Source organism: Ceratotherium simum, chromosome 17 (genome assembly GCF_057802395.1).
Source record: "Ceratotherium simum simum isolate JZ-2026a chromosome 17, ASM5780239v1, whole genome shotgun sequence".
NCBI lineage: Eukaryota > Metazoa > Chordata > Mammalia > Perissodactyla > Rhinocerotidae > Ceratotherium > Ceratotherium simum.
The window spans coordinates 30,669,131-30,696,312 of NC_141916.1; the positions used below are offsets into that span (position 1 = coordinate 30,669,131).

The 27,182-nt window shown below is 41.4% G+C and overlaps 1 protein-coding gene across 2 annotated transcripts in view; it reads right to left on the reverse strand.

Moving 5' to 3' along the window:
- FGD4 (FYVE, RhoGEF and PH domain containing 4) overlaps positions 1 to 20,246 on the reverse strand; it is a 199,599-nt gene extending 179,353 nt beyond the window's left edge. For both annotated transcript variants that reach the window (XR_015554970.1, XM_087442579.1), the window contains exon 1: positions 19,642 to 20,246. Coding sequence is in view for 1 of the 2 variants with exons in the window: in XM_087442579.1 (XP_087298705.1) it covers positions 19,642 to 19,918 (277 nt within the window). In the remaining variant the exon portion in view is untranslated. The remainder of the gene's footprint in view (positions 1 to 19,641) is intronic.
- Between the last annotated feature and the right edge of the window lie 6,936 nt (positions 20,247 to 27,182).

The window sequence follows — 27,182 nt, forward strand, 5'->3', positions numbered from 1 at the left end:
ATTATGAATATTGTATATCCTTTTAAAGGACTTTTTTCTTGTAAGGACTAGACAAGACAGAGATTTCACTAAAGACTTCACTGGTCACCAGCCTCTTTTTCTAAGAAATCTCATTATGGGAAGTGCAGGCTTTCCTATCTCTTGAAGGACCTCTGAACCATCTTCACACTTCATTCATCTCACATTCTTTCAAGGCCAATTTATGAACACACCCAAAAGTCTTCAACGGGTAAATGTTAGAGGAAGAGGCATATTTGCATGGGAACTTATGCATCAGTGACCCTTCCTCTTCTATCTCAATTTGGTAAGAGATAGCAAATCTCTCAGCTGTGAAATATATTCAAGTAAGTTAACCATATCTATTTACACTAGCGATCTCCATTTCAATCTCCATTTCAAAAATGTCACACAATTTGGTAGAAAGCATTTAAATGGTCATAAATTGGGGACAGAGTTTCTTCTTAAAGATGGTCAAACCCTTCTGCTCAATTCTGAACCCATTCTTTGTTTGATCTTTGTCTCAGTTCTTACCTTGCTGTAATTAAACACTTCTGAAGAAAGAAAATTCCTCTGTTAAAAATCATTGCCTAATTCAGAGTTCTATGGAGTTGTACTGAAACAGTCCAAAGTTTTTCCATCTCAGAAGTCAGCATGCCTACTTTAAGTGGGTAAATTGTAGTATGATATCTGAACTATATCTCAATAAAGCTGTTTTTTTTTTTTTAAAGTCAGCCTGTCAGGTTTTTTTAAATCATAATTTATTACTTTAGTTTGGTTTTAGGCCCTTTCAAATACTGTTTCTTCTTCAAAATTGTCATCACGATCAAACGCAAAAAACTGAACTTGAAGGCTGTATTGTTCATTTTCTTTTTTTTTTTTTTTTAAAGATTTTATTTATTTTATTTTTTTCCCCCCAAAGCCCCAGTAGATAGTTGTATGTCATAGCTGCACATCCTTCTAGTTGCTGTATGTGGGACTCGGCCTCAGGATGGATGGAGAAGTGGTGCCTCGATGCGCACCCGGGATCCGAACCCGGGCCACCAGCATCGCAGCGCGCGCACTTAACCACCAAGCCACAGGGCCGGCCCTGTATTGTTCATTTTCATTCTGGCTTTTTGGATAACTATCAGTACTATGCTCTTCAAGAATAACAGATTTTCTTGACGACATTCTGTTTCTCACAAACCCTCTTCTTAGTCATAAGAAAAGCAAAAACATGGAGGAACGTGACAATTTACAAACAAGAATGGAGCTCTGAAGATAAAACTTTGGCTTGAGGAACAGGTGGGGACAGGTATTAGAGGAGCCACGGTGACCAGACCTCAGGGCTGATGGTTTAGTGAACTCCGCTTAACTAGGAGGGACAGAGGAATTGAACATAAAACACACCATAAAACCAGAGGGCTAGGGGCTGGCCTGGTGGCGCAAGCGGTTAAGTGCACGCGCTCCGCTGCAGTGGCCCGGAGTTCGCAGGTTCAGATCCCGGGCGTGCACCGACGCACCACTTGGCAAACCACGCTGTGGTGGCATCCCATATAAAGTGGAAGAAGATGGGCACGGATGTTAGCCCAGGGCCAGTCTTCCTCAGCAAAAAAAGAGAAGGATTGGCAGATGTTAGCACAGGGCTGATCTTCCTCACACACACACACAAAAAAACCAGAGGGCTACTAGCCTACTGTTCATAAATTGGGATCACCTAAAGTAATTCTCTAAGAAAAAGAACTGATCCAGAGATTTTCTTTATGCAGATGGCAGTGAGCGGGTACAATGGTTTGAGATCTGTCTGGGTGATTTACACATTTATTTCATCATAAAGCAACAGTTACAGTGCATGTAATCTCCTCCCTATCCTTAAAAATATATTATCTACCTAAAAAAAAAGAAAAAAATCTACCTAAACATCCGCCTAGACTAACAAGCTACCAACCGAAAGCAGGAAGCCATGGGCACACGCCCGAGGAAGAAAGGAATAAGAGTGCAGTTCTGCTGCAAGGCAGGAGCTCTCATCCAGGGCAGAGAGCACTCTATTTCTCCTCTTCCCAGTGGTCCAAAGTACTTTAGTTCCTTTTTGTTGAATTAGGACAAAAGATAAGTTTCTATTTTGTATCTCTAAATCCCACAAACAGAAATGTAATTTCTAGCAGCATATTAACTGTTCAATGCTGTGGTTAAGTCTGCGGGCTTTGATCTGGGCCAGCCTGGTTCTGTCCAGTTTGACCATTTATTAGAAATAAGACTCTGGGCAAAGGAATCATCCTTCTGAGGCCTTAGTTTCCTCATCTGTAAAATAAGTGTAACAGCAAATACCTCAGCAAATTGGTGGGAAGATTAAATGAAGCTGTGTCTAGAAAGCTCTTTGCTCAGTGCCTGGCACATAGAAGGCACTCAAACACTATGAATAAAATGTCCACTCCACAGCAACATCTCCTAAAATCCCCTCTGATCTCCCATGTATTTGTTTTTTTTTTTTTAATAATTTTATTTATTTATTTTTTCCCCCAAAGCCCCAGCAGATAGTTGTACGTCATAGCTGCACATCCTTCCAGTTGCTGTATGTGGGACGCGGACTCAGCATGGCTGGAGAAGCGGTGCGTCGGTGCGCGCCCGGGATCGAACCCAGGCCGCCAGCAGCAGAGTGCGCGCACTTAACGGCTAAGCCACGGGGCCGGCCCTCTCCCATGTATTTGTTACACTCTGTGTTTGTTCTTGGGCCTAAAACTCTCCCTCTGAGCATTCCCCACAGCCCTCACCTCCTCTGGTTCTTTCGTCCATCCCTTCTCCAGTTCATGCCCCTGGAAAACCTATATGGAAATGGGAGAACTCTTGATGTATTGAGAAGGAAGAAGAGAAAATGAGAAGGCAAGACCAGCAATACCCAGGGGGAGCAAAGGCTTGCAACATTCATCTCCCTCGTGGATTCTCTGGCACTCTACCCCACTGAGTCCACACAGTTCAACATATTCATAGAGACTGGTTTCAAGAGCACCAGCTATTTTGGGGCATCAGCTACAAGTTAGGTACACTTAGGCAAATTGTAAGTATTCTCCTCTTCCACTAGCACCTGGCACTCTACTAAGAATTATATGGCCCACCAAAAAGTCTAGAAGCTTCCATAATGTGAAGCTAAAACAACGATGTATACTTCCCCGTGTGTCACAGAAATCTTTTTCAGTACTTTAAAGTCACAGTATAGGGCCGGCCCCGTGGCTTAGCGGTTAAGTGCGCGCGCTCTGATGCTGGCGGCCCGGGTTCGGATCCCGGGAGCGCCGCGAGGCACCACTTCTCCGTCCAACGCGAGGCCGAGTCCCACGTACAGCAACTAGAAGGATGTGAACCTATGACGTACAACTATCTACTGGGGCTTTGGGGGGAAAAACTGAATAAATAAAATCTTTAAAGTCACAGTATGGACTATGTGAAACAAGTAGGAAACAAATCTAAACACAGGCAGCTCTCTCCTCCATTAAAAAAAAAAAAAAGCGAGAACAGGGGCTGGCCCTGTGGCGTAGCGGTTAAGTGCACGCGCTCCGCCGCTGGCAGCCTGGGTTCGGAGCCCAGGCGTGCACCAACGCACCGCTTGGCAAGCCATGCTATGGTGGCGTCCCACATAAAGTAGAGGAAGTTGGGCACAGATGTTAGCCCAGGGCCAGTCTTCCTCAGCAAAAAGAGGAGGCATTGGCATGGACGTTAGCTCAGGGCTGAACTTCCTCACAAAAAAAAAAAGGCAAGAACAGAAGGTACCCAAAATGACCAAGCAGAGATGATGGTAATTGGATGTTTTGCATAGCTAAAACCAAACTATGACATTAGTAAAGCATTTGGTTTTAAGTTCACATGTAACAAACACACTTACACTAAACCACTGGTTCTCAACCTGGGTAATTTTGGCTCTCAAGGGCTATCTGGCAATGTCTAGAGCTACTGGCATCTAATGAGTAGAGGCTAGAACATCCTACAACGCACAGAACAGCTCCCCACAACAAAGAATTATCCAGCCCAAATGTCAACAGTACCGACTTGAGAAATGCTGCACTAACCAAAAAACCTTAATAATGGTCACCCTTATCATAATAAGCCTCAAAAGTTAAAGAAAATCCTTTGTTTACCAACCACTTTCATTTGTAGAGAATTTTAAGACCCTTTATCTACATTGTTTCTTTTGATCTCACAAAAACCTAAGAGGTAGGGCCAATGGAAACCGTAAAGGGAAAAAAGAAGCCTGGTTGTGATTTAATGGCCAGAATGCTATTTCTATTATGTTACACTATATACCTAGTGTGGTCCATGAAGGTGTAATTGAAAAATATTTCGGTTGAAATTTCTAGGAAATTATACACTATCTTGCTTTCTACAATGTTGAATATTAAACATTTTTTGATGACAAGAATATAATTGTGAAATGTTGGGTGGTATTGTTGTCAACTTTTTCTATTTTTCATGTCAGATTGTCAGACCATTTCTGTTGCCATGTCTAAAAGCACACTCTTGTAGCCAGTTCCCTCCAGATCCACTCTCGTGCCTCTCCTAATCTGTGGCTTTTCATCTGCTGTGAGCAGGGGAAAAATTAAAAGCAAGCTTACTAAAGAATTTGCTGAGTGAAGGCTACATGAATAAAGTACAGAGCTTTCAATATTATCTTCAAAGCAGATACTTGTTTCTTTTTCAACTTGGGCTAATGTCCTAGCGGTTACTACTGTTACCCCAAGTCTGACCTATGAAGTACAGTATTATTAGATGCTATATATTTCCAAACCATCTCTATAAAGCAAATGAGAATTTAATGTTTTCTAAGATGAGAGGAAATGGCTCAAGCACCACTCCCACATATTCCTACTTGCAACAGTGGAGAGCAATAATATTCTGAAAAATAAATTTCATAGTGAAAAAGAATGTATCAGTGGTATATGGAATGTGTATGTGGTATGTAGGATGATACAGTGAACTAGTGCAACAGGAGGATTGAATGTCTAGAAAAGATATTTCACTGTGACTGAAAATGAAAAGACAGTGGTCAAATGCAAAACATCTAAAAGGGGTAACCGGGAATTCATGCAACATGTTAATGTAAGTTCACTTTGTAAGATTTTAGAAGCAAAAAAAAACATCTCCTAATGTGAAACCTGCTGGTTCTACTCAAATAAATACTCTGGGTATCTGTCTAGAAGTTTTGCTACATTAGTTTTATCAGATATCTTCAAAAGTGCCCAGGGGCAATTCCAATTACCAATTAAAATACACATAAACACCATATATATTATTTATATATATAAATATACATAAAATTTATAGCTAGCATTTATTGAGTACTGAACATGTACATACACCAAGCTTTACATCCATTACTTAATTTACTCCTTCACAACCTTATGAAACAAATACTTTCATCATCCCGATTTTATAAAGAAACAGCCTTAGGGAGGTTACACAACTTACCCAAAGCTATAAACCGGCAGAGGCAGGATTTAAACCCATGCCTGTCTGATTACTGAGCCAGATCTCTCAATCAGTTTTACCCTCCTTTCAAGAAATGAAGCTACTCCTCCTAGCACAGAAATTTCTATCATTCACCATTATACTTGATTTTTTTATCTGGTCCACTATTCCATGACTTATATACAGTGCACAGACAAAATTCGGTCAAAACACCATACGGTGCCTTATCACATTGTGTAGATTTTTGCATTAGAATAACTTTGAACCTTGTTCACAAGTGAATCATATTCTAAATGTCAATATCTACTAAAGTTTGTAGTTCTCATTTTCCTAGCATGAAGCCCTGAGAAGGCAATTAGGTTAATTACACCCATAAAGAAACCACAACGTGGGCCCAGATGCACAAAATTTACACGAAGGAAGTGACTTCCTGAGGAAGATGGTATGATTAAAGATTTCTTCTTTGAAAAGGCCAGACTATTTCAAATGAGCTAAGAAATTAACTTAGCCTATGAATTTAAAATTATTTTCATGTGCATGAAATTTACCCATGGTAGGGGTACAAAACTATTTTAAATATTCCAGTTGTAAAGAATTATTTGCAATCAAACTATTACTGCTCACCTGAGGCTCATTTTTTCAGTTACAGGATAAACAACTTTTCTGTGGCTAAGGAACATCTAATGCAAGTTAACACAGAACAAATGACCTTATAAGTGTAGACAGAAAGTTTCAGAATGTAGTATTAATTAAAAAGCTGGAAAGGGACCGAGTGTGTGAGTAACCTTAGAAAACTAGGGAAGAGGTTCGGCTTGTTATATACTTCAGGTTAAATATATTATCAGATAGCTAATCCCTTTGCTTTGCCAAAGGATTTTTTCCCTTGCACCCCACACCCAACCCATGATAGAGATTTTAAAAGATATAACTTTGTCTCAAAGAAACAATTAACAATGATGTAATTTCAATAGCTATAATTAGAGGATACTTTGTTATATAAAACAGATATATCTTGAAAGTTATAGTTAATGCACTTTTAAATTGAATCATCTCTCAAAAGTACCAAGGAAACTTATTTAAAGGAATCCTCTATTGGAAAAAGAAATAAACTGAGCAAAGAAGAAAATAAGGAGAAAAAATGGTGATAAAGCTTGTGTATTAACTAGAATTTTATATACTGGGCTGGCATAAAATGTGCACTCTGAAAATGTAGCACTCAACATAGGATTTCATTCACTCACTCACTCCATTAGAATTTCACCAACACCTAATATGAGCCAGGAACTCTTCTAGGTGTTGAGAAACAGCAGGGAACCAAGTCAGGTATAGTTCTTATGATGCTAACAGAAAGGTTCATCTTCATGTTAAAATGATTCAACAAATCACTAAAAGAGGTGATGAAGAAAGCTTCTCTGTATTCATAGCTCTCAACTTGACGAACTGAAGGCCTCATGCCAACTCCTGTCTCTACCTTATTCCTAAATCACTCTCTGCCTTCACCTGTCCTGTCAAAACAGCAGCCCGTGGTGTCTCAGTTGCTGCGGCCGCTGGTGCTCTAGTGCAAAGGGCCCAGGCCTGGCACCCTACCTCTAAGGTCTGTCCAATGCTCACCTTCACCACCACCCTCCCCCCACACACCCACCACCTCCTTCCCTATCTCACAGACCAGCCGCTGAGAACAAGTCCTCAGGCCTAAGCACGGCAGTCTCCACACTGGGAATCCTGACTGTACCCCACTTTTGGAAAAGAGATAGAGACAGACAAGAACCCCTGCTGTCAAGGAGTTTCAGTGCGTGTACTGGGGTGGAGGTGGGGGGCAGAAAATAAGATAAAAAATACGGAGTTAGAAAGTGGTAAATACTGTAGAGAAAAATAAAACAAGGAAAGGAGTATGGGAGCAGGGCTCCAATTTTAAATAGGTGGCCACGGAAAGGCCTGAGTGAGAAGATGTGTTTAAGTAAAGACGGGAGGAGATGAACTCGATACTTTTTTCAAGTGATTGAAATTTCATATTAGTCAAGCCTTTCAGGTCTGCAATAAAAAGCTGTGTCCCACTTAACGCATGAGCAAAGAGAAAATATTAGAAGAAAAGAATTAATAAAGGGAAATTTGTTTCTTAATCTATTCTTGGGGGGGGCATTTTTGGAGAAAGGAAAATAAGCAGACGTAAACTATCGATCTTAAAAAGAAAACAGCCAGTTATTTTATCAGCAAAATGGGTTTCTTCAGGAATGGCGGAGGAATTGCAATTCAGGACATGTAAGCTATGGTGAAACATGGGCAAGTCCAAAAGGACAAAGGGAAGATCAGGTTTTAGGAGGAAACTGGGGAAGGTTGTTTTGAACAAAAGTTCATCGGAGAATACCAGTTTGAAATTGTGGCGGTTTCTCATTGGCTACAAGCGATGGTTAGCATGTTGTTGCTAGGGCCAGGAGAGATCTTCACTCTTTTTCTTAAAAACAGGAGATGACATTCCCATGTGATTAATGTTCCCCCTTGTCAAAATAATTCTTATCTTCCTTCTTTCTGTTGGTTATACAGGCTGCACCCAGCGGTACATGCGTGAGAGTTTCCCCTCCAGGGCTTCCTGACTCCATTTTAAATGAGGTTTCCTTTATTTATTTTCACAAAACTATTCAACTTCTCCAAAAGTCCATAACGAAGCCTATTTTCCAAATGAGGCACTATAACATGCGCAGGAACTAATTGTGAGGAACTGGCTTTGAGACTCAAAACAAGGAGTGAGAATAAAAAACCCTTTTCCAAATGAAAAAGTACAAATTGAGTGGGACCCAGGAATCTACGCCAGAAATGGACAATTAACAAAAGATCGACAGGAATGAATATTCTGCAACAAGGGCTTTTAGTGCATCAGTGATACATGCAACTGCCAATATAATTTTCCCGAAGTTTATAGAAATGAACCACCATCAAGACCATGAGGATGAGAACCCACCCCTACCAGCTCATCAGAGAGCTTTCATCACATTAAATGATGACAGCTGCCCACAGAAAGTGGGGGTTATATGAATATCTTCTCATTTTCTATTCCTTTTTTCTACCTCCTCAACACCCACAATGTGGTTAAAAGCAAATCTCCCAGGTTAACAAAAACATAAAAGTTGGTCATTCATTGGAAACAGGCATAGTTCTCAAGGAAAATGAGCTTATATTGGGCACCACACTGACTTCAGAACAATGATTGCCATCATTGGCAGTTCCCTCCTTGCTTCCTCCTGAATCCTTCTCTTCCCTTCTTTTCACTGTTTTCATAACCAGTGGCCTGAGTTTACCACTTTCTATAAAAGAACTATAGAGTGGCTTTAATTAGCACCCTAGTCAGTTCCGTAGTTCTTCCATGGTGGACAGCATCTCTGAGTATGACTACTCACACCCAATTTCTTATTACACTAAGATGTTAAATGGAAAAAAAAAAACGCTATGCATAACTCTCTTAAAAAAATTAAAGTGGTTTGCCAACACACACCAGTAGGATCGTGATACTGATATATATATATAACATATATATATATATATACACATATATGTGTGTGTGTGTATATATAGATACATTCTATTATATAGTCATCCATTATACTTTTTTTTAATGGGGTAAATGAGAAGAAATGTAGTTTTGCCTGTTTTTGCAGAACATCTAAAATTAACAGGATTCTTGAAAATTAACATTATTCACAGAACTTCAAAGTTTAGTAGGTAACTATCACCCCGCTAAAGATATGATATTAATCTAGTCAAAAAGTTCCTAGGAAAAAAGCAGTAGAGGGCTTGAATTAGGTGAGTATTCCCAAGAAATCTGGATGTACAGCAAAGACCAGGAAACTAATTCTCGCTTCCATCTCCAGAATCTTTTCTAAGAATATGTTTCTCTTTCTCCTTGAAAATGTCTTTTTTTCCTTCCTCACTAGCTACAGTAGACCAGAGTGCTTTTGTTTTTAATACTCTGGGTAAACTGGATAAAAATATCAGAGAAAAGTATTTTCCCCATTACTAAAGATCAACAATTAGTATCTTTATGTTCAGAGATGTTAAAAACTGGCAATAAGAATAAGAAATTTAGGGACCAGCCCAGTGGCATAGTGGTTAAATTCATGTGCTCGGCTTCAGCAGCCCTGGGTGCAGACTGATGCACCGCTTGTCAAGCCGTGCTGTCCCATATAAAGTAGAGGAAGATGGGCATGGATGTTAGCCCAGGGCCAATCTTCCTCAGCAAAAAGAGGAGGATTGGCAACAGATGTTAGCTCATGGTTAATCTTCCTCAAAAAAAAGAATAAGAAATTTATGGGAGACAGAAAAGTCCAGGATAATCAGAATTATTAAACTGAAAAAGGACATCTAGTCCATGAATTCTCAAAGAGAACAAAATATAATATTCCCATGCCTTTCCTAATATACTCCTGCACAAAACTGCTACATATTGCTGATAGGAGCAAATGAATGGTGTAGACACAGAAGGAAAGCTGAGAACCACTGATGTTGGAATATTTAGTTTGCAAGCTGAGGTAGCAGGTCAGAAAGAGTTACATCTGACATTCTGTCTTCACAGCACAGCTACTAAGTCATTTAGCCTCTCCTTGAGTATCCTCATTAATAAGGAACTCACGACCACCAAAGGAACCCAATTTCATTTTCTGACAGCATTGTCAGAAAACTTTTATGTTGAACTAAGATGTGCCAAGCTAGTTTGAGATTTTTCTGTTTACTCAATATTTATTGAGTGCTTGAATGGACTTTGAGCGACCCTTGAGGAGCGACAGCAATGGATGATTCGAGTTAGGGACTGGTGGGGCAGATGCAGTAGAAAAACAAGAAGAAATTTAGTGAAGAAATTGAGGTAGCTGGCAAAAGTGAATGCAGGATTTTTTTCAAGGAGGGTAGAGGACAAACAATCAGGGAACGCAGAGAGGGCTGGCCTCAGGTCCTGACCAAGAGCTATGTGGATAAAGGAAGATGATCAGGGGCCGGCCTGGGAGCACAGCAGTTAAGTTCCTGCACTCCGCTTCAGTGGCCCGGGGTTCACAGGTTCGGATGCCGGGCGCGCACCGACGCACCGCTTGTTAAGCCATGCTGTGGCAGCATCCCATATAAAGTAGAGGAAGATGGGCATGGATGTCAGCCCAGGGCCAATCTTCCTCAGCAAAAAGAGGAGGATTGGCATTGGATGTTAGCTCAGGGCTGATCTTCCTCACAATACACAAAAAAAATAAAGAAAGAAAGAAAGATGATCAATTGTCACTTGAGTCACCAGGAAGTCAGTGTTAAGAGGAGAAAGCCAGCCTTCAGTCAGGAAACAGAGGTAGAGGGTCGTGGTTCTGTGATGCAATTCAGGCTTCAGGGAAGTTTGACATACAAGCGGGGCTCAAGACAGCCAGGAGAAAAGACTGAGGAGAGAGGTCAGCAGAGCAAGGCAGCTTTGGCAGAGACTAAGGGGAGGAGAGGGCTAAGCAGGAAGCGTGTGAAAGGAGATGGGAAGAAAAGAGCCTAGAAGAGCTTGTACTGTGGGCAATAACATGCACTCAGTGGGTACAAAGTAAACAACCAATCACAGTCCAGTGAGACAGCGATAGATTAGAGAGACACGTAAAATGCCAAAAGAAACCCAGACTGTGAGGGTAGCACCTGTGTCATCCTAACTACTGAAAAATAGTTATTATTTGAACACTTCTCAAGCACTGTTCTAAGCCCCCTAAGAATATTAACTTTGTATTGTTCCAACAACTCCACAACATAATACATTACCATTTTAGAGATGAGGAAACTGAGTCCAAAAGAGCCGCAAATCACCCAGTTAATTGCTAGAGAAGGATTCAAAATCCAGCCAGTCTATCTCCAGAGTCCACACTCTAAGCCATTATGGTGTATTCTTTTCACCTTGATTTCTAGGCCCTAACACAACCCCTGGTCCATAGCAAACATTCAGATATATTTTTTTAATTTTATTTATTTATTTTTTTCCCCCAAAGCCCCAGTAGATAGTTGTATGTCATAGCTGCACATCCTTCTAGTTGCTGCACATGGGACGTGGCCTCAGCATGGCCGAAGAAGCGGTGCGTTGGTGCACGCCCGGGATCCGAACCCGGGCCGCCAGCAGCAGAGCGCGTGCACTTAACCGCTAAGACATGGGGCCGGGCCCATTCAGATATTTATTGAAGGACTGAAGGGTCCCTAGCTTCAGTGGGATCATAGGAGGCAAACTTTGTAATGAAGGATAAAGGGATTTGAAAAGAGAACAGAGATACCGGTGGAATTAATTGGCTTAGGGCTCTGAATGGAACTTAGGGATGAAACTGTTTATCCAACCTGGTGCGGATTTCCGGATTGGGCCAGCAGGACACTGCTCCAACCAGACACATAAACCAGCAGACACAGGCTCTCCAGCGACCCTGAAGGCCCAAGCCAGCTGTGCGGTCTTCCCCAAAGTTAGACGCGGCACAGCCAAAAGTGTGCTTTCCTCTAAACTGCAACACTCGGATCACTCAACACTGCCTTATATGCTGGTTGTTTACTATACATCATATTCCCCCCTGTAAGATGGAAATTACTTAAGGTCAAGGCATTTGTCTTAGTCATCTTTATTTATTTATTTTTTTTTGTGAGGAAGATCAGCCCTGAGCTAACATCCATGCCAATCCTCCTCTTTTTGCTGAGGAAGACCGGCCCTGAGCTAACATCTATTGCCAATCCTCCTCCTTTTTTTCCCTTTTTCTCCCCAAAGCCCCACTGGATATATGTTGTAGTTGCACATCCTTCTAGTTGCTGTATGTGGGACGCCGCCTCAGCATGGCCGGACAAGCGGTGTGTCGGTGCACGCCTGGGATCCGAACCCGGGCCGCCAGTAGCAGAGCTCGTGCACTTAACCGCTAAGCCACAGGGCCGGCCCCCTTATTCATCTTTAGATTCCCAATATCCACCAACATATTGGTAAGTCATCAACATGAGAGCATTAAGGTAGCACGTTTTAGGAAAAAAAATGTTATTCTAGTCAACTTTCTGCAGACAAAGTGAAGACCACTTTGTTTAAAAGCTTTATTTTTCTTTAAGTTTTTAGCAATTATTTTAAACCCAATTTGGCTATAATTTGATAACTTCCCATACATTATACTGCATTGCACTTGAAATTAAAGTAATAACCCCTCGGTGTCCTTCAGTTGAGGTATCTTATAATTTATTTGTTTCTACATACTGATTTTTCACCTCCTAAATGTACTCATTAGCATAGATTTTTAAAATGCAAATAACCTTATCATAAAGGCATTGCACTTGTTAAGGCTACTATTAACACGTAACCTAACATAAAATCCTGCTGGAGGCCCCAGGGAACAACCTAGCCTTGCACAGCAGGCTGGACATTTGTCTGTAGCAAGGCTGCACCGCGGGTTGGTGCAGTCCTCAGAACAATGGCAGCCTCTTGGTTTCCGCAGACGCTGCAGTTGGTGAAGTGGACAGTTTAATTCCAGTGAATGGGTATGTGTGTGAAAGGGGCACAGCAGCTGGCTTTGTCTTCACTCTATTCTTACAGAAGTGAGGCAATAACACAAAATTGATTACCGGCTCCCAGAACACTTGCTGGTGCTAAGGTCCACACTGTCAACTGCACTCTAGGACAGACAACTAATTCTACACAATGCTCTGCAAACGATGCCAAATTTATTTCTGAAAACACATACAACTCTTATAGTGTGATCAGTGCATAACTAGTCCAGCTTTAATAGTTCAAATAAGATTAAATATTTGTATGAACTCAAAAAGTCCATCTTTATACCGAGGGGTTACTGGTAAAGGTTTAACCAACAGTCACTATGGTGATCATTTTTGGATACAGAGTATCCCATTATAGGCATCAATAATAGGCAGTTGGGGAGCCATAGAGGGCTTCTGGCCATGGGAAGGATATGATCGATAACCAGATTTCAGAAAATTATTGGGTGTGTGTGGGGAGGGGGTATGTAGAGTGGATACCAACACAGCTGATAAGAGAAGTAGGCCTGAAATGAGACCAAGGCCACCATCCCGAAATGAAGGGGAAGGGGAACAATAAGAACGGGTGGCTGACTGGGTGGCAAGTAGATAACAGAGAAGAGCAGATTTAAAATAAACTTGGAAGCCTAACAAAAGCAAGGCTGATAATACCTCCAAGGAATGTCAGGAGGGGCTGGGTTAAAGCAGAAAAAGAAGTTGCAAGTTGCTGCCCTTAAGGCATTTACTTTATTAAGCAGGCCTTTGAAAATGCAGAGCAGTATAGATCAGCTAAATAAGCCCAGAGAGTGAATGCGACCACCAAGGATAAGAGGAGGCAGGAAATAAGGAGGAAGAGGGAAGGGAGGATGTTGGAGGGAAGAAAGGGGAAAAATGGGTATAGTCAGAGGAAGAAACTTGGATTTTCAGGGAAGCAGGAAAATCAGATCTCTGGTAATCCGGACCAAGAAAAGAGCTTTAAAAAGAAGCAAATGTCACAGAGAAATTAAGACCAAAGGTCAGAAACAGGCTAGGGGTTGATGCTTGGGAATTCACTGCTGACTTAGAGTGCCGATCCAGTCCCGGGAACAGAAGCTGGGCTAGAAGAAAAGGAAGTGGGGAGAAGGACCGGGTGAGGGGATGAAGAAATGCAAGCAGCAAGGGAAGTACATAGAATAGTTTCAGGAAGACAGCTGTCAAGCGGTAGCTCCAGAGAGTAGCCAAGCTTAAAGTCTAAGAAGACCTCATTTGGAGGGAATAGAGAGGTAGGAGGCCAAGGAGCCTGTGAAGGGAGAGAGTAAAGATGCAAACCAGGGGAGGTAACAAAGGAGAAATGCAGCTGAGGACTGGATTCGTCCTCCAGGTTAGGACGGAAAGAGAGGGCAGCACTAGGGGAGACTAGAAACCAAGTCTGAAGTGAAAAGAGGTCACTCGAGCTCACATCAGATACTCCTGTAAGACACCAACTGTTTATTAGCATAAAGTCTATTCAAAAGGGACAGGGTAGGGTTGAGAAACAAGAGGAAAATAGAAAAGACCTAAAACAGACGTAAAAAATGCAATTAGGAATCAACCAGAAATGGGCAAAAAGTTTACCACAATGGACAGAGGGCCCAGATGATGTGTCAGTTGAGGGACAATCTATATCACTCTTTGCTTTGCACCGGCAAATCTTGGTTGTCTGTGCTCAGGACCAAAGGTGGGGTCGACCCACGTTTGGGAATGCACAGTATTTCATAAACCTGATTGTACATCAGAATCATCTGGGGCACTTGTTAAAAATACAGCTTCTCTAACCCTACCCCCTGGAGATTGTGACTCATTACATCTAGGGTGCAGCTGGAAATTTTTAATTAGCACTCCAAGTAATTCTGATGCAGCCAGTAGGATGGCATTTGGAAACCAAAGAGACCATCAGAATTATCTGATATACTTTTTAAAAATACAGATTTATGAGCACCTGTCCAAACCTAGTGAATCTCACATTATACTCACATCCATAAAATTAAATGCATCATGTCTGAATCCTTTTTCAACCAACTTTCCAGTAAATGCATGTAGAAAAGAATTTCAGTACAACCCTAACCACCAGAATTGAATCCAAGTGCCCTCGAAGTCCAGAAGTAGTGGCCTTGGGTAGACCTTCTAATCCCTACCCCAAGTCCCAGGTCCTCTTCTGTCATCAGTTGGATCCACGGCCCTAAGTTTCCCTCGGGAGAGGAAACGCATGCAAGCAAATAGTTGGACGTGGAATACAAGTCTCTCAATGTTCTTAGGACGTGGCTGTTCATTAAAAGACAACTGACTACTCTTTAAGTTGCTCTTGGAAGGAAATCCAAATAAGAAAACTCTTCCTGGTTCCCGTCCCTCTGAAGGACTTTCTATTTCAAAGTCCATCTTTAAGCAGCTCTAAGAAATATTAACAATATTGATGTACATCACCATTTTATTATAAATCTCTAAATTGTTTAGATCATTATTTTAAATATAACGTACATTCATTAATGTTACAAATAACATCAGCCCTAACATATCTGAGGCACTGTTACTGCATTGCACTTTTCCTCTCAAAGCCCTGGGAACCCTTAAGAACTAGTGTTACAAGCACGTGAGTACTGAAGCCAGAGAGACCTGCCTCTGAAGCCCAGGCAGGTTGTACAGCATTACAGTTAAGACTTCCCTGCTCCAACAAAGGTGAAATTAGTCCTCTAAAAGTGCTTAGGATATTGGAATACGTGTTGAAAATCCGAGTATTCCATGTGGAGAAGTGGAAAAAGGAACTCTACTTATAGAAAGCTTGCACATCATGCAATGTGAAAAGTCCTTCACCACAAAGCACCTGGATGCTGAATAAATTACAACAGATATACTTTTAAATGTATTGCTGAGATCATAAGAAAATTAAAGGAGGTTCCCAAGGGTAAGAGAAAGAAGAAAAAGAATGATAAACCTAAACTCCAGCGGCAAACTAATTTGTAAGCCCACGCTGTCCTGGGGGCAATATCCTTCTTGGGAACCTAGAGCGCAGGAACTGAGGGTCTTGCATGGGAAGGGGAGATTTGGCCTCAAGCTTGTAAAATGGGAAAAGACTCAACCTGAGACCCAACATCAATGTTCTACAGTAAAGGAGCAACACTTTGGATAAAAGAGTAGCCTAGGAAAAATCTGCCTTCCATCAAAGCACACTGATGAGAAAATCTGCAGACCTACATCAAGCCTAAATGGAAAAATTAATGACAATAATGATGCTGACCTCCCCTGAGCAAGCCTGAAGTCAAATGTACACTATCTTCAAGTCAGAGAAATGCTTGGCTAATCAAAGTGGTCTGGGGTTGGAAGTAGAAACAAACAAATATTTTCTACAGAAAGGCATCTTCAATACAGACCCCTCAGGATTCCCGTAAAACTAAGGAAATAAGCTACCTTGAATGATAGGAGAAAAAACATTCAACAGATTGACTCTCCCCTACCCCAAGGGCTTCAGATATTCAGACTACAGAAAAGACAAAAAGGGAAGACATAGAAAATGCTGGACCGAAAAAAAAAAAAGGCACAAAATAAGAAAATTTTAATCCTACTTTGTGTGTGTGTAGAAAAGATCCCTTCAAATGCATGTTTCTTCCATAATGGAACTATGTGCTTTACGTGATGTGTGGTAAAAGCATTGCCTTTGATGCCAGGCACACTTGAATTTGAATCCTCTCTAACCAAGTACCAGTCAATAATTCCAAGCAAGTTAGTAAAACTCTCTGTGTCTCAATTTCTTCAACTGTAAAATGGGCATAATACTACCTACCTATTAGGACTGTTGTGAAATAGATTCATACTCATATTCATGTGTGTATCACATAGCACAGTTATTAGTATAGAAAATGCACTCAATAAATAGTAGGTATTATGAACATTATAGGGCGAGAGCATTCATTCATTCAACAAATACTTATAGAGTGTCTCCCATGTGCCAGTCCTAGTGCCAGACTCTTTGAGACACAGAGATGGATGACCCCTTGTTATGATACTATCTGGTATGCTTGTTTTGTGCCAAACATTTACCTACATAATCTTACTTAATCCTCCCAACAATCTTATAAAGTACTGTTATCTCCATTGTCCACATGAAGAAACTGAGAAATTAAGAGACTTGGTCCAGGGGCCAGCCTGGTGGCATAGTGGTTAAGTTTACGCTTTTCGCTTCAGCAGCCCAGCAGCCCGGGGTTCGCTGGTTCAGATCCTGGGCGTGGACCTACTCACGGCTCTTCAAGCCATGCTTGACGTGGCATCCCACATAGAAGAGCTACAACTCAGAACTATGATATACAACTATGTACTGGGGCTTTGGAGAGAAAAAAGAAAAAGAGGAAGATTGGCAACAGATGTTAGCACAGGGCCAATCTTCCTCAAATGAAAAAAAAGAGAGAGAGAGACAGACTTGGTCCAATTCACACAGCTAGTAATGGAAGAGGGACTAGAACTTGGATGCTATAGCACCCCAAGCCTGTCTCAATTACCTTACCTCTCTGCTTACCTAGATGAGATTCACATTCAGATATAGGGGGTGTAGTTAATAGACTTTCGTTTTTTTTTTTTTTTTGGCCAAAAAGCAGAGAACTCTAAAAACAGTGGGTTTCACAATCATAGACCATAACATCCTAAACTGAATTCTCTGCTGAGTTCTTAACCTCTCAGTTTTTGTTCCTTCTTCAAGAGGAAAAGTAACATTTCGATAATGAGTAACATCCATTCTGTATGTAATTGGTCTAAATGTTGTGGTTATCATATATAAATACTTTTCTGGGTGCTATAGAGTAAATTGGCACTTCTTGGGAATTGAAACCTGGTTTACTTTTTGATGAGGGGAGGATCCTACTTATATGACAGATAGTTGCATGAGACTTAATAGGGAAGCAGATTTGATTTAAAGAAGGAAGCACTTTCTAAAATTTTTTACCCACCAAATTGAACAGGGTGTGGTCACTCAACAGTTTAAGACTACCTGTCAAAACACTAGATCATGATCCAACAGATACTGCAGATTATATTACAGTAAAGAGGAAGAGTCCTACCCAGGAAGATAAAGTAATTACTTTTCAACTCTGAAAATAATAGCAGCAAGAACTTCGTGTTCTGGTAAACAATATTGAGACAATGTAACAGACCCAGAAAAGTTATTGTTAGGTTCTCAATTTCATTTTTTTTTTTTTTAAGTGTTTTGGATTTTCTCTGAATAATAAAGAGACTGGAAAAGAAAAACAGACTCTTCTATAAGCACAGCTGCCTTGTAGAAACGACTTACAGACCGCCACAACTTGACTCACTCTTACTTCCAGGAGGGCACTTCATCTTTTGCTCACTGACTCGGAGTCTGAAACCAAGCAGGCGATTTTAAGTAAAAGGATGATGTAAAGAACTCAGATCCCATTACCCTCAAACTGAAAACAGCTGATTATTAAGAAATCGGGTAGTTCAATTAAAAAATTAATTCATAAATAAGTAATTTCAAAACAAAGCAATACACTTTCACTTAAAAGGGAAGAAAACACTCTTCCATTCATTTTAGAATGAATCACACCTAAAGCTGGAAGAGATTTCAGAGGTTATCTCATCAGTGCCCTCATTTTGCAGATGAGGAAATTGAGACCTAAAGCACAGTAATTCAGTTACTTGTTTACATATTTTCTCACATCACTATTTCTGCCCTTATCTAATGTGGCTATAAATTTGTAATTCATCATCCATCATGTTTTTCTGCCCTATAACTACTATAGCTTCAGGACAAGGACTCAGAAAAATTTTAAAGCTCCAATACTTATCACAATTAAACCATCATAACAGCTTTAATCAGATCAAAATGAGTGAAAGCGAATAAAAGGATTTGTATTTCTGCTGCTTAAATAAGCGTTTTGTCTACATACATCTGGTTATAGCATCATAGGAGCAAAAAAAGGGAGAGGGGATTTTAAAGAAGTTTTACAAATCAAGAAAAAAAAATCTAGTGTTTTCTACAGTTTCAAGCTCGCCTCGGGAGAACGCAATGCCTTTAAAGAGCGAAGAAGATGTGAGCTTGAACAGATCATCTTGAGGATTTCTTCCAATACTAAGATTCGATGAGAATTCAGAACTCAAAATACCGCATTACTGATATCGGAATTTATCAATACGAAAACAGCAATGAGAATTCAACTTCTTGATATTAGGAACATGTTTCCTACGAGAGACTTGCAGCTTTTCACATTCAGAGTGGGAGTCAAGCGTCTTTTCCAAAAGGGAAAACCGGAAGCACTCAGGGTAGCCGGTCCGAGGTCACTCAACGGCTGGGCTGCCGGACCAGGATGAACATCAGCCTCCCCCATTCATTGTACTAACCTCCACAAGGTCTGCCGAAAGCACGAATTTAGCGAAGCAACATTAAATTTCAGTATCTAGAAAATGGGCCGTATTAATTTCTAACCAAACTTTTTTTTTTTTTTTCTAACGAGTTATATCTTTACTTCCGGAATTCCCTGATAAGTGATCTCCAGGGCAAGCTCAGCCCTAGGCGGGTTCCTGCCCAAGGTCCTTTGGGGGAAGGGACAAAACAGGCCAGGGGGTGGATGGCCAGGCGCAGCCTTCTGGGAAAGTGTCCCCTGCTGGCTCCCTCTGCAGCCGGGGCGCACCTGCAGGGCGCTCGACGCGTCCTTCACCTGCGACAACGCCCCACCGCTCCCCAGCCCTCCCCTCCCCGCCCGAGGCACTTACCTGGGGCGTCCGTGGGTGCCTGGCCCCTGAAAGCGGCCGTCCCGGTCCATCTCGGCTGCGACGGGGGCTTACTCCAGGGCCGGGGGGTCCCGTGCGGCAGGTAGGAGGGGTTGGACTTCCGCCGGATCGCCACTCGCCTGAAGTTGTGGCCGCCCTCGCCGCTCATCGCGCCGGGTTCGCTCGGCGCTCCGCGCTCCCTCCCGCCCTGGTCCGGCCGCAGGTGGGCGCTCGGCAGGCTCCTCAGGGGCGACGGGACCCCGGGGGGCGTCGTCTGCATGCCCACACTCGGCGCGCCCACACTCGGCGCGACTGGAGAGCGGCGACTCCGGGGCTGCGCTGCCGTCTCCGCGGCAAATGCCTCTTTGTCCCTTCCTTCCCGGGACGCCAAGGGCCGCGCAGAGAGTTTGGCTGCGACTCCCTGTGCGGCAGCCGCGACGCCCGGGTCTCTGCGGCTCCCGCACTCACCTGACGCTGCTACTGCAGCGGCCGACCCAGGGCTGTCTCCACCCCCTGCTCTCCGGAGCCAGTCGCCGGCAGGCTCCCGAGGGTGGGACGAGGAGAGCACAGAGAGTTCAGCTTGTTTGCACCGGCGCCCCCGCCTCCTCCTCCTCCAGCCGGGGAAGAAGCCAAGGACGCGCTGTGCCGAGCCGAGCGCCCTGGGCGTGGCCCCTGAGCCGGGTCGCTCCGGGTGGCCCCGCCCCGCCCCGCCCCGCGCGCTCGCCCATTGGCCGAGAGGAGCCGCGCGGGCACGCACCTGCGGCCGCACACCTGGGTTGCTCGGCAGGTCGGCGGCGCTCGCCTGTGCGCCGCGCACTGGACTCAGGAAGAAAGAAGAAATAATTACAGCTTCTCTGGACTCTGCCCAGGGGCTTGCCATTCTCGCAGACCCACATACATGCCAAGGGTCACACATGTGTCTCAAGTCGCTGAACTGAGCCCTTGATAATAATCTTATGTCGTAGAGCCACCCAGTGAGTTAAGGATTTCAGATAAGGAAACCAATGTGAGGAACCTAGAGTGGGTCACATGGCACTGCAGAGCTGGAATTTCTACCCGAGTCGCTGCACCAAAGTATGCCTTAGCTCACTGAATCAAATCATCTTGCCAGGAGCATCAGGCCAGAGTACCCTGAAGGGGTGTACGGAAGTAAAAGAGGAAGGTGGGGCTAACAATCCACAGGTTTCCAGAAGAGGATCAGACCCTCCATCACCATGAACGCTCTCAGGACTTTATTAATAAGGCACTTTAGAGTCCTTTTAATTTGTCAAGTCATTTTTTTAAACATCAACTAATACCAAATTGAAGAAAATATAGTTTAACTTGGTTTGCTTACTGGCATTTTAAAATTCACTACTCTCTCTAATAAAGAGGCTATGTTCCAAACCAGAGATAGGAGAGGAGAGGGCAGCATTCCAAATACCCCAGCTCAAGCAGAAAGAGTTCCCCAGCCACCACTTCCACCTTGGAAGCCACATCACATTTCTTCAGATTTCTTCTTCACCCAGGTAACAGCTCCTCCAGCTCCTTGAAGCGTAGCCCATAACCTAGTCCTCCTCAATCAGCCTTTTAGGAGGCAGTTCAACTGTCTCAGTCTCGTTGGCTGCTACTCCAATAAATATATTCCTGAGGAGAAGGAACTACTCCCCTAATTTTTAATGCATCTGTTCGGACCTTGTTAAAAGGATTTTTTGCTCCCTTCACATTTTTTATCCCTATATCACTGTCTTGCACCTAATTATTCTTTCTCTTTCTGTGTAATTGTGGTTTAATCTACTGTGCCATATAGTGTCAGAAATAATTTAAACAAGTAGTTTAAAATATAAATTAATACTGAAAGGGGTTTTACCTCTATATACATAAGTTAACTATAATTTAAATGCAAATTTCTAACAATTTATTTGCTTCAATAAAAAGTGGTGTTGCAATTAATAATACTGTACTAGCAACCTAGTTTAGCATAACCTATTTTTAAGTGAGAAGATGCTGGCAATCTTCTCTTTTAAAATCTGGTTACTGATGAAACTTAAAGGAACCGCCGTCCCTCCTGCCCCCACTGCCACCCAACACACAGAAATACTTTCTCAGTAGATGCTCACTTTTTCTGTACAGAACTGCAGTAAATACATCCGTGTGGGGCAAAGTAGTATCTTACCACAAGTATTTGGGGCAGCAGTTTGATGATTCCTCATTTGGATATTTTGAGTTGTTTACATTATACGTATTTGTATTTCTTTCTTGGTTCAATTTGTTCTCGTTTGCCTAGTCATACAATATTAGTTCACATCGGTGGATGTCTGTATTTTCAGACGGAATGTTTTATAACATATATATCATCTGACATTACCTCTATCAATGTTACTGCTGCCAGTAACGTTATTTTCTGATAGAAACCATTTCTAAGGAACACTGCATTTGATGACCTTGTTTTGTAACACTAGATGAATGGGTCACAGAACTTTATTTGATCTCAAGTTAGGTTAGAGTAGAACAAAATATTGAGTATCATCTTGTACATATAGTCTTGATATACTATTTTATTTGTTAATATAGCTAATAGGAAGTTTGCCACTAATTCATTAACACGTATTGAATGCGACCTGTGCTGGGTCCTGAAATACAGTGATGCAAGCGATACACAGGTGCTTATATGCCGTATCTCTGAGGCTGAGACAATGCTGAATGCTGACCAAATCCTGTATCATTTCCATGTGCACACAAGGAGACGGCATTTCAACCTTTCCTTGCAGTTCGGTGGAGCCGTGTAACGGAATTCTTCAAAATTTTGTGGGCAGAAGTGCTATCTGTCACCTCCAGGCCTGGCTTCTGTACCCTTGCCATGAAACTCTCCATTTCTCTTCTCCATCTGCCAGCTGGAGTGCAGGGGGGCCAGTGGAAGAACCGGGAACCCTAGACCATGGTGAAACCACTATCTGAAGAGGAGCTGGGAGCCCAGAATCACTCCTTTCCTGGGAACTAACATATAAAATCAGACTAGAAACATCATAGGAAGACTATAGACTGACTCATGTTTCTTAAATTTTATCTTTATATTTTCCATCGTAGCAAAAATGATATGTATGTTGATATATGTCTTTTAATTCTAATTAAAATGTTTTAAACAAACATTGAATTTAATTTTAACAATATAACCAGTCTCAGATTGATCTAGTTCCTAGTAAGCAAGATAATGGCAAAAAAGAATACTCAGGAGAAAAATTATGAATCAATAAGCTGCTTCAACTATTGCTAGAACATCACTTCCAAAACTAGAGTTTAAGAGAAATCAGCACTTTGCAACAGATTCACTCTTATTTTTATGTCACTAGAGAAAGATAAAACTTCTCTCACTTTAGTAATAAATTGTGTTCTTTCCTCAGTAAAATGAATTATAAATTTATTAGTGATTTACTTTGATGCTGTCACTGGTTAGGAAATGTATATAAATGTCATTAAAGTAATAAAGGTCACTAAAAGGCATGAATCACACTGACTTTATGAAGCAGCATTGGGGGCTGACATACAGAAGATAATTTCACAAAGACCTAATTGAAGAAGATGATATATTTATTTTAACAGGAACTTAGTAATAGTATGATATTTTGAGTTGGTACAAGTTGAGATTTCAATAAAATCTCATATATATATGAAATCATATACATATGATTATATACTTTCTAACATGTTAATTTAATTTCTATGTCTCTATTTTGACCAGGTATTGCATATATTAATAATCTTTGTAAGGAAATATATGTACACCCCTCTTAGAAGATTTGCACAAATTTGAGGTGCCACCTGAAACCGTCGTGGTACGAGTTTGGCCTTGTATTTAAATTGACCACTATCGCTCTTTAAAGGAAGTGGTCACTCAATATCTTTTTAAAATCATTTGGTGGGCTGGCCCGGTGGTACAGCAGTTAAGTGCACATGCTCCACTTTGGCGGCCTGGGGTTCACAGGTTCGGATCCTGGGCGCGCACAGATGCACCGCTTGTCAAGCCATGCTGTGGCGGCATCCCATATAAAGCAGAGGAAGATGGGCACAAATGTTAGCTCAGGGCCCATCTTCCTCAGCTAAAAAAGGAGGATTGGCATTGGATGTTAACTCATTGCTGATCTTCCTCACCAAAAAAAAAATAAAATAATAAAAATTGCTTGGAAACTGGAAAGAAAGCAGTTACTTTCTAAAGCATACAAGCCCTGGCATCATGGAGCCTATAGTTCCGTGAGATTAGGAGAGGGACACCCAACTTGAACCTGGCCTATCAGGAGGTTTCCTAGAGGAAGTCAAAATTAATGGAGACTCTAAAGATGAGGAGTTGGCCTGCTAGAGGGGATAAAGTGTTACCCTAGTGGAGGAACAGAGAATACAAGGGAGAGAGAGAGAGAGAAAGGTGGAGGAGGGAAAGAGACAGAGACACAAAGTTGCACTTATAGGGCATGGGAAGAGAGAAATGAAACCAAACAGGAGAGAAAGTAGGGTCAGATCTTTAAAGACCTTGTACGTCACGGTAAAGAGTGAGGACTTTATTCCGATGACAAGGGAATGATTTTTAAGAGTTTTAAGGGCCGGCCCCGTGGCTTAGCAGTTAAATGCGAGCGCTCCACTACTGGCGGCCCGGGTTCGGGTCCGGGCGTGCACTGACACACCGCTTCTCCCGCCATGCTGAGGCCGCGTCCCACATACAGCAACTAGAAGGATGTGCAACTATGACATACAACTATCTACTGGGGCTTTGGGGAAAAAAAGGAGGAGGATTGGCAATAGATGTTAGCTCAGAGCCGGTCTTCCTCAGCAAAAAGAGGAGGATTAGCATGGATGTTAGCTCAGGGCTGATCTTCCTCACAAAAATAAATAAATAAATAAATAAATAAAATAAAAAGAATTTTAAGCAAGGAGTGCTGTCATCAGGTTTGCATTTTAGCAATCACCTTAGCTGTCCACATCCTTGTTATTAGGCCATTAGATCAAAAAATACTGATCAGTCCTGATATGTTTCATCTCAAAGGATATACCACCTCCATGACTAACTGACTGACTGAATGAATGAATGAAATATTTGGGAAATTTGCTTAAATCAAGCACATATAGGAAGTCTTAGAAAACTTTCTCTATCCCTGTGGAATAGATCTTCTACATCTTTCTGCTACTTACATCATGGTTTTTTTTCCACTTTTATTGAGAAATAATTGACATACATCACTGTATAAGTTTAAGGTGTACAGCATGATGGTTTGATTTACATATATACATATAATTGTGAAATGTAGTGTGAAAAGATTACCACAATAGGTTTAGTTCTTCCTCACTTACTTATTGCTGGAAGAGGCATATTCTTTGAGCTGAAATATTCCAGGATTGATCATGAGTGAATTAGTGGTAGAATATATAAAGAAATCAGAAAATTTATTATGGAGTTACAAAAGCCCCATATCTCATTCAATAAAATGTAGTTTTTCCTGTTGATTTGGTTTTATAAATTATAAACTTCTTAAATATTATAAATTATAATAATTATATTCACTCACTTCATAAATTAATTAAAAATTAGAAGAACGTAGCAAGTACTCTTGGTTGTCTACTCAACTGCCATTCCTGCTTTTCCTTGCTAACAAAACCCAATTTCATTCAAATGTTGGCAGCAATGTGGTCAGACAAGTTGTGCTCCTTCAAAGGTTCTGGGGAAGCTGGATGGGGTCAGGTGATCATGGTAATCCTGTTTTCTTTGCCTGTTGTTGATTTCGGGGGAGCATATGACCTAGTTCTGCTCAGTGGGTCTAGAGAGGTAATCTGGCGTGGGCTTCTAGAAAGGATTTTCCCCTCAGTAAGAGAAGAATCTATTGAAAGGAATCCATTCCCTCCCGCCTCCTCCCTACTTCTGCTTATAGATCTGGTTTTGTAGGGATACAGATGTAAGTCTTGAGCTGCTGTAGCCATCTTGTGACCAGGAGGAAAGATGTTACCTATCTACTAGGGCGGCAGAATAGAATGATGGAAAGATCCTGAACCATTGCTGAGTTCAACATGCTACTGAACCAACCCTGAAACTTCCCACCTCTTGAATCCTTGATAATTGACAAGACAAGCTGTCCTTATTGTTCAGCCACTGTTAGTCAGGCTTTTTTGCTACCTGTAACCAAAAACATACCGATACAGGAGAAATAGTCTATCCAAATTTTAAGAAAAGCACTTGAAATTATAAAGCCTTGTATTTAATATTTTATTATCACTGTTGAACAAAGTTTTAGTTTAGGATTTACAGAGATCCTTTTGTTGTTTTCGAGTGAGATCATCTAGTGAAGGGGTCAGCAGACTATGACTTGTGGGCCAGATCTAGCCCACTGCCTGTTATTTTTGTACGGCCCGTGATCTAATAATGGTTTTTAATTTTTTAAATGGTTGGGGAAAAAATCAAAATAATAATACTTCATGACATATAAAAATTATGTACAACACAAATTTCTATGTCCATAAAGAAAACTTTATTGAACCTGGCCAGCAGTTTAGGGCTGCCTTTGCACTACAACAGCAGAGTTGAGTCGCTGGGACAGAGACCAGATGGACAGCATATCTGACAATATTTACTATCCGGCCCTTTACGGAGAAAGTTTGTGGATCCCTGCTGTAGATGAAAAGAATAAGAAACTTAAAAGGTTCTATGAAATTTTGAAAAATGATTCAACTATTATCAAAAACTGTGATTTAAGCTCTGCTATTTTATGCCTTTGTACATGCCATACCAATGTCAACAGAAAGTGACACACTGAGGCTGTAAGACTGCAGTGCCAATCTATAATTGTATATTTACATCTTTCTCCAGCGACACCATTGCTTTAGTATAAGGCTCACATTTATAGGCATGTGCAGGAGCCCCCATAGCTCTGCATCATTAGAATACAAAATAACCATATTAAAAATGCCCAGAAATTTCCCATGAAAAAGAGACAAAGTCAGTGATATTATTTAGGCAATACCTCCAATAGAGGTTTTTTTAAAATAGACACAAACAGATATATGATAAACATTTTATGAGAATATTGGGAATCAAAAATATTTTCTAAAGCAGAGAATAAACAAACATTTTTATGCAAATGATTTTCAGTTTGTCATGAGAAAACAGACTTTTAATTTTTGAGTCTCCAAAGCACAGACCAAACCCTTTGTTCATGGAATATATCACTTTCCCCCATATATTATAGTTATGTATACCTTTGTCTGATTTTCTTTTCTAGATTGTAAGCTCCTTGATGGCGGAGTCTAATTCATATTTGATATCCTCAGTAACACCTTGCACAGTGGCTTCCATATAGTAAAATATTCAGTGAAATTTACTGAAGGAAAATGCATGAAAGTAAAACTATTCATGACCATCAACAGTATTCCTCTTGAAGGAATAGATCCTAAGTAAATAGTCAGAAATTCAGATGACAATTTCTTTTTTTTTAATTTTTATTTTACTTATTTATTTTTCCCCCAAAGCCCCAGTGGATAGTTGTATGCCATAGCTGCACAACCTTCTAGTTGCTGTATGTGGGACGCGG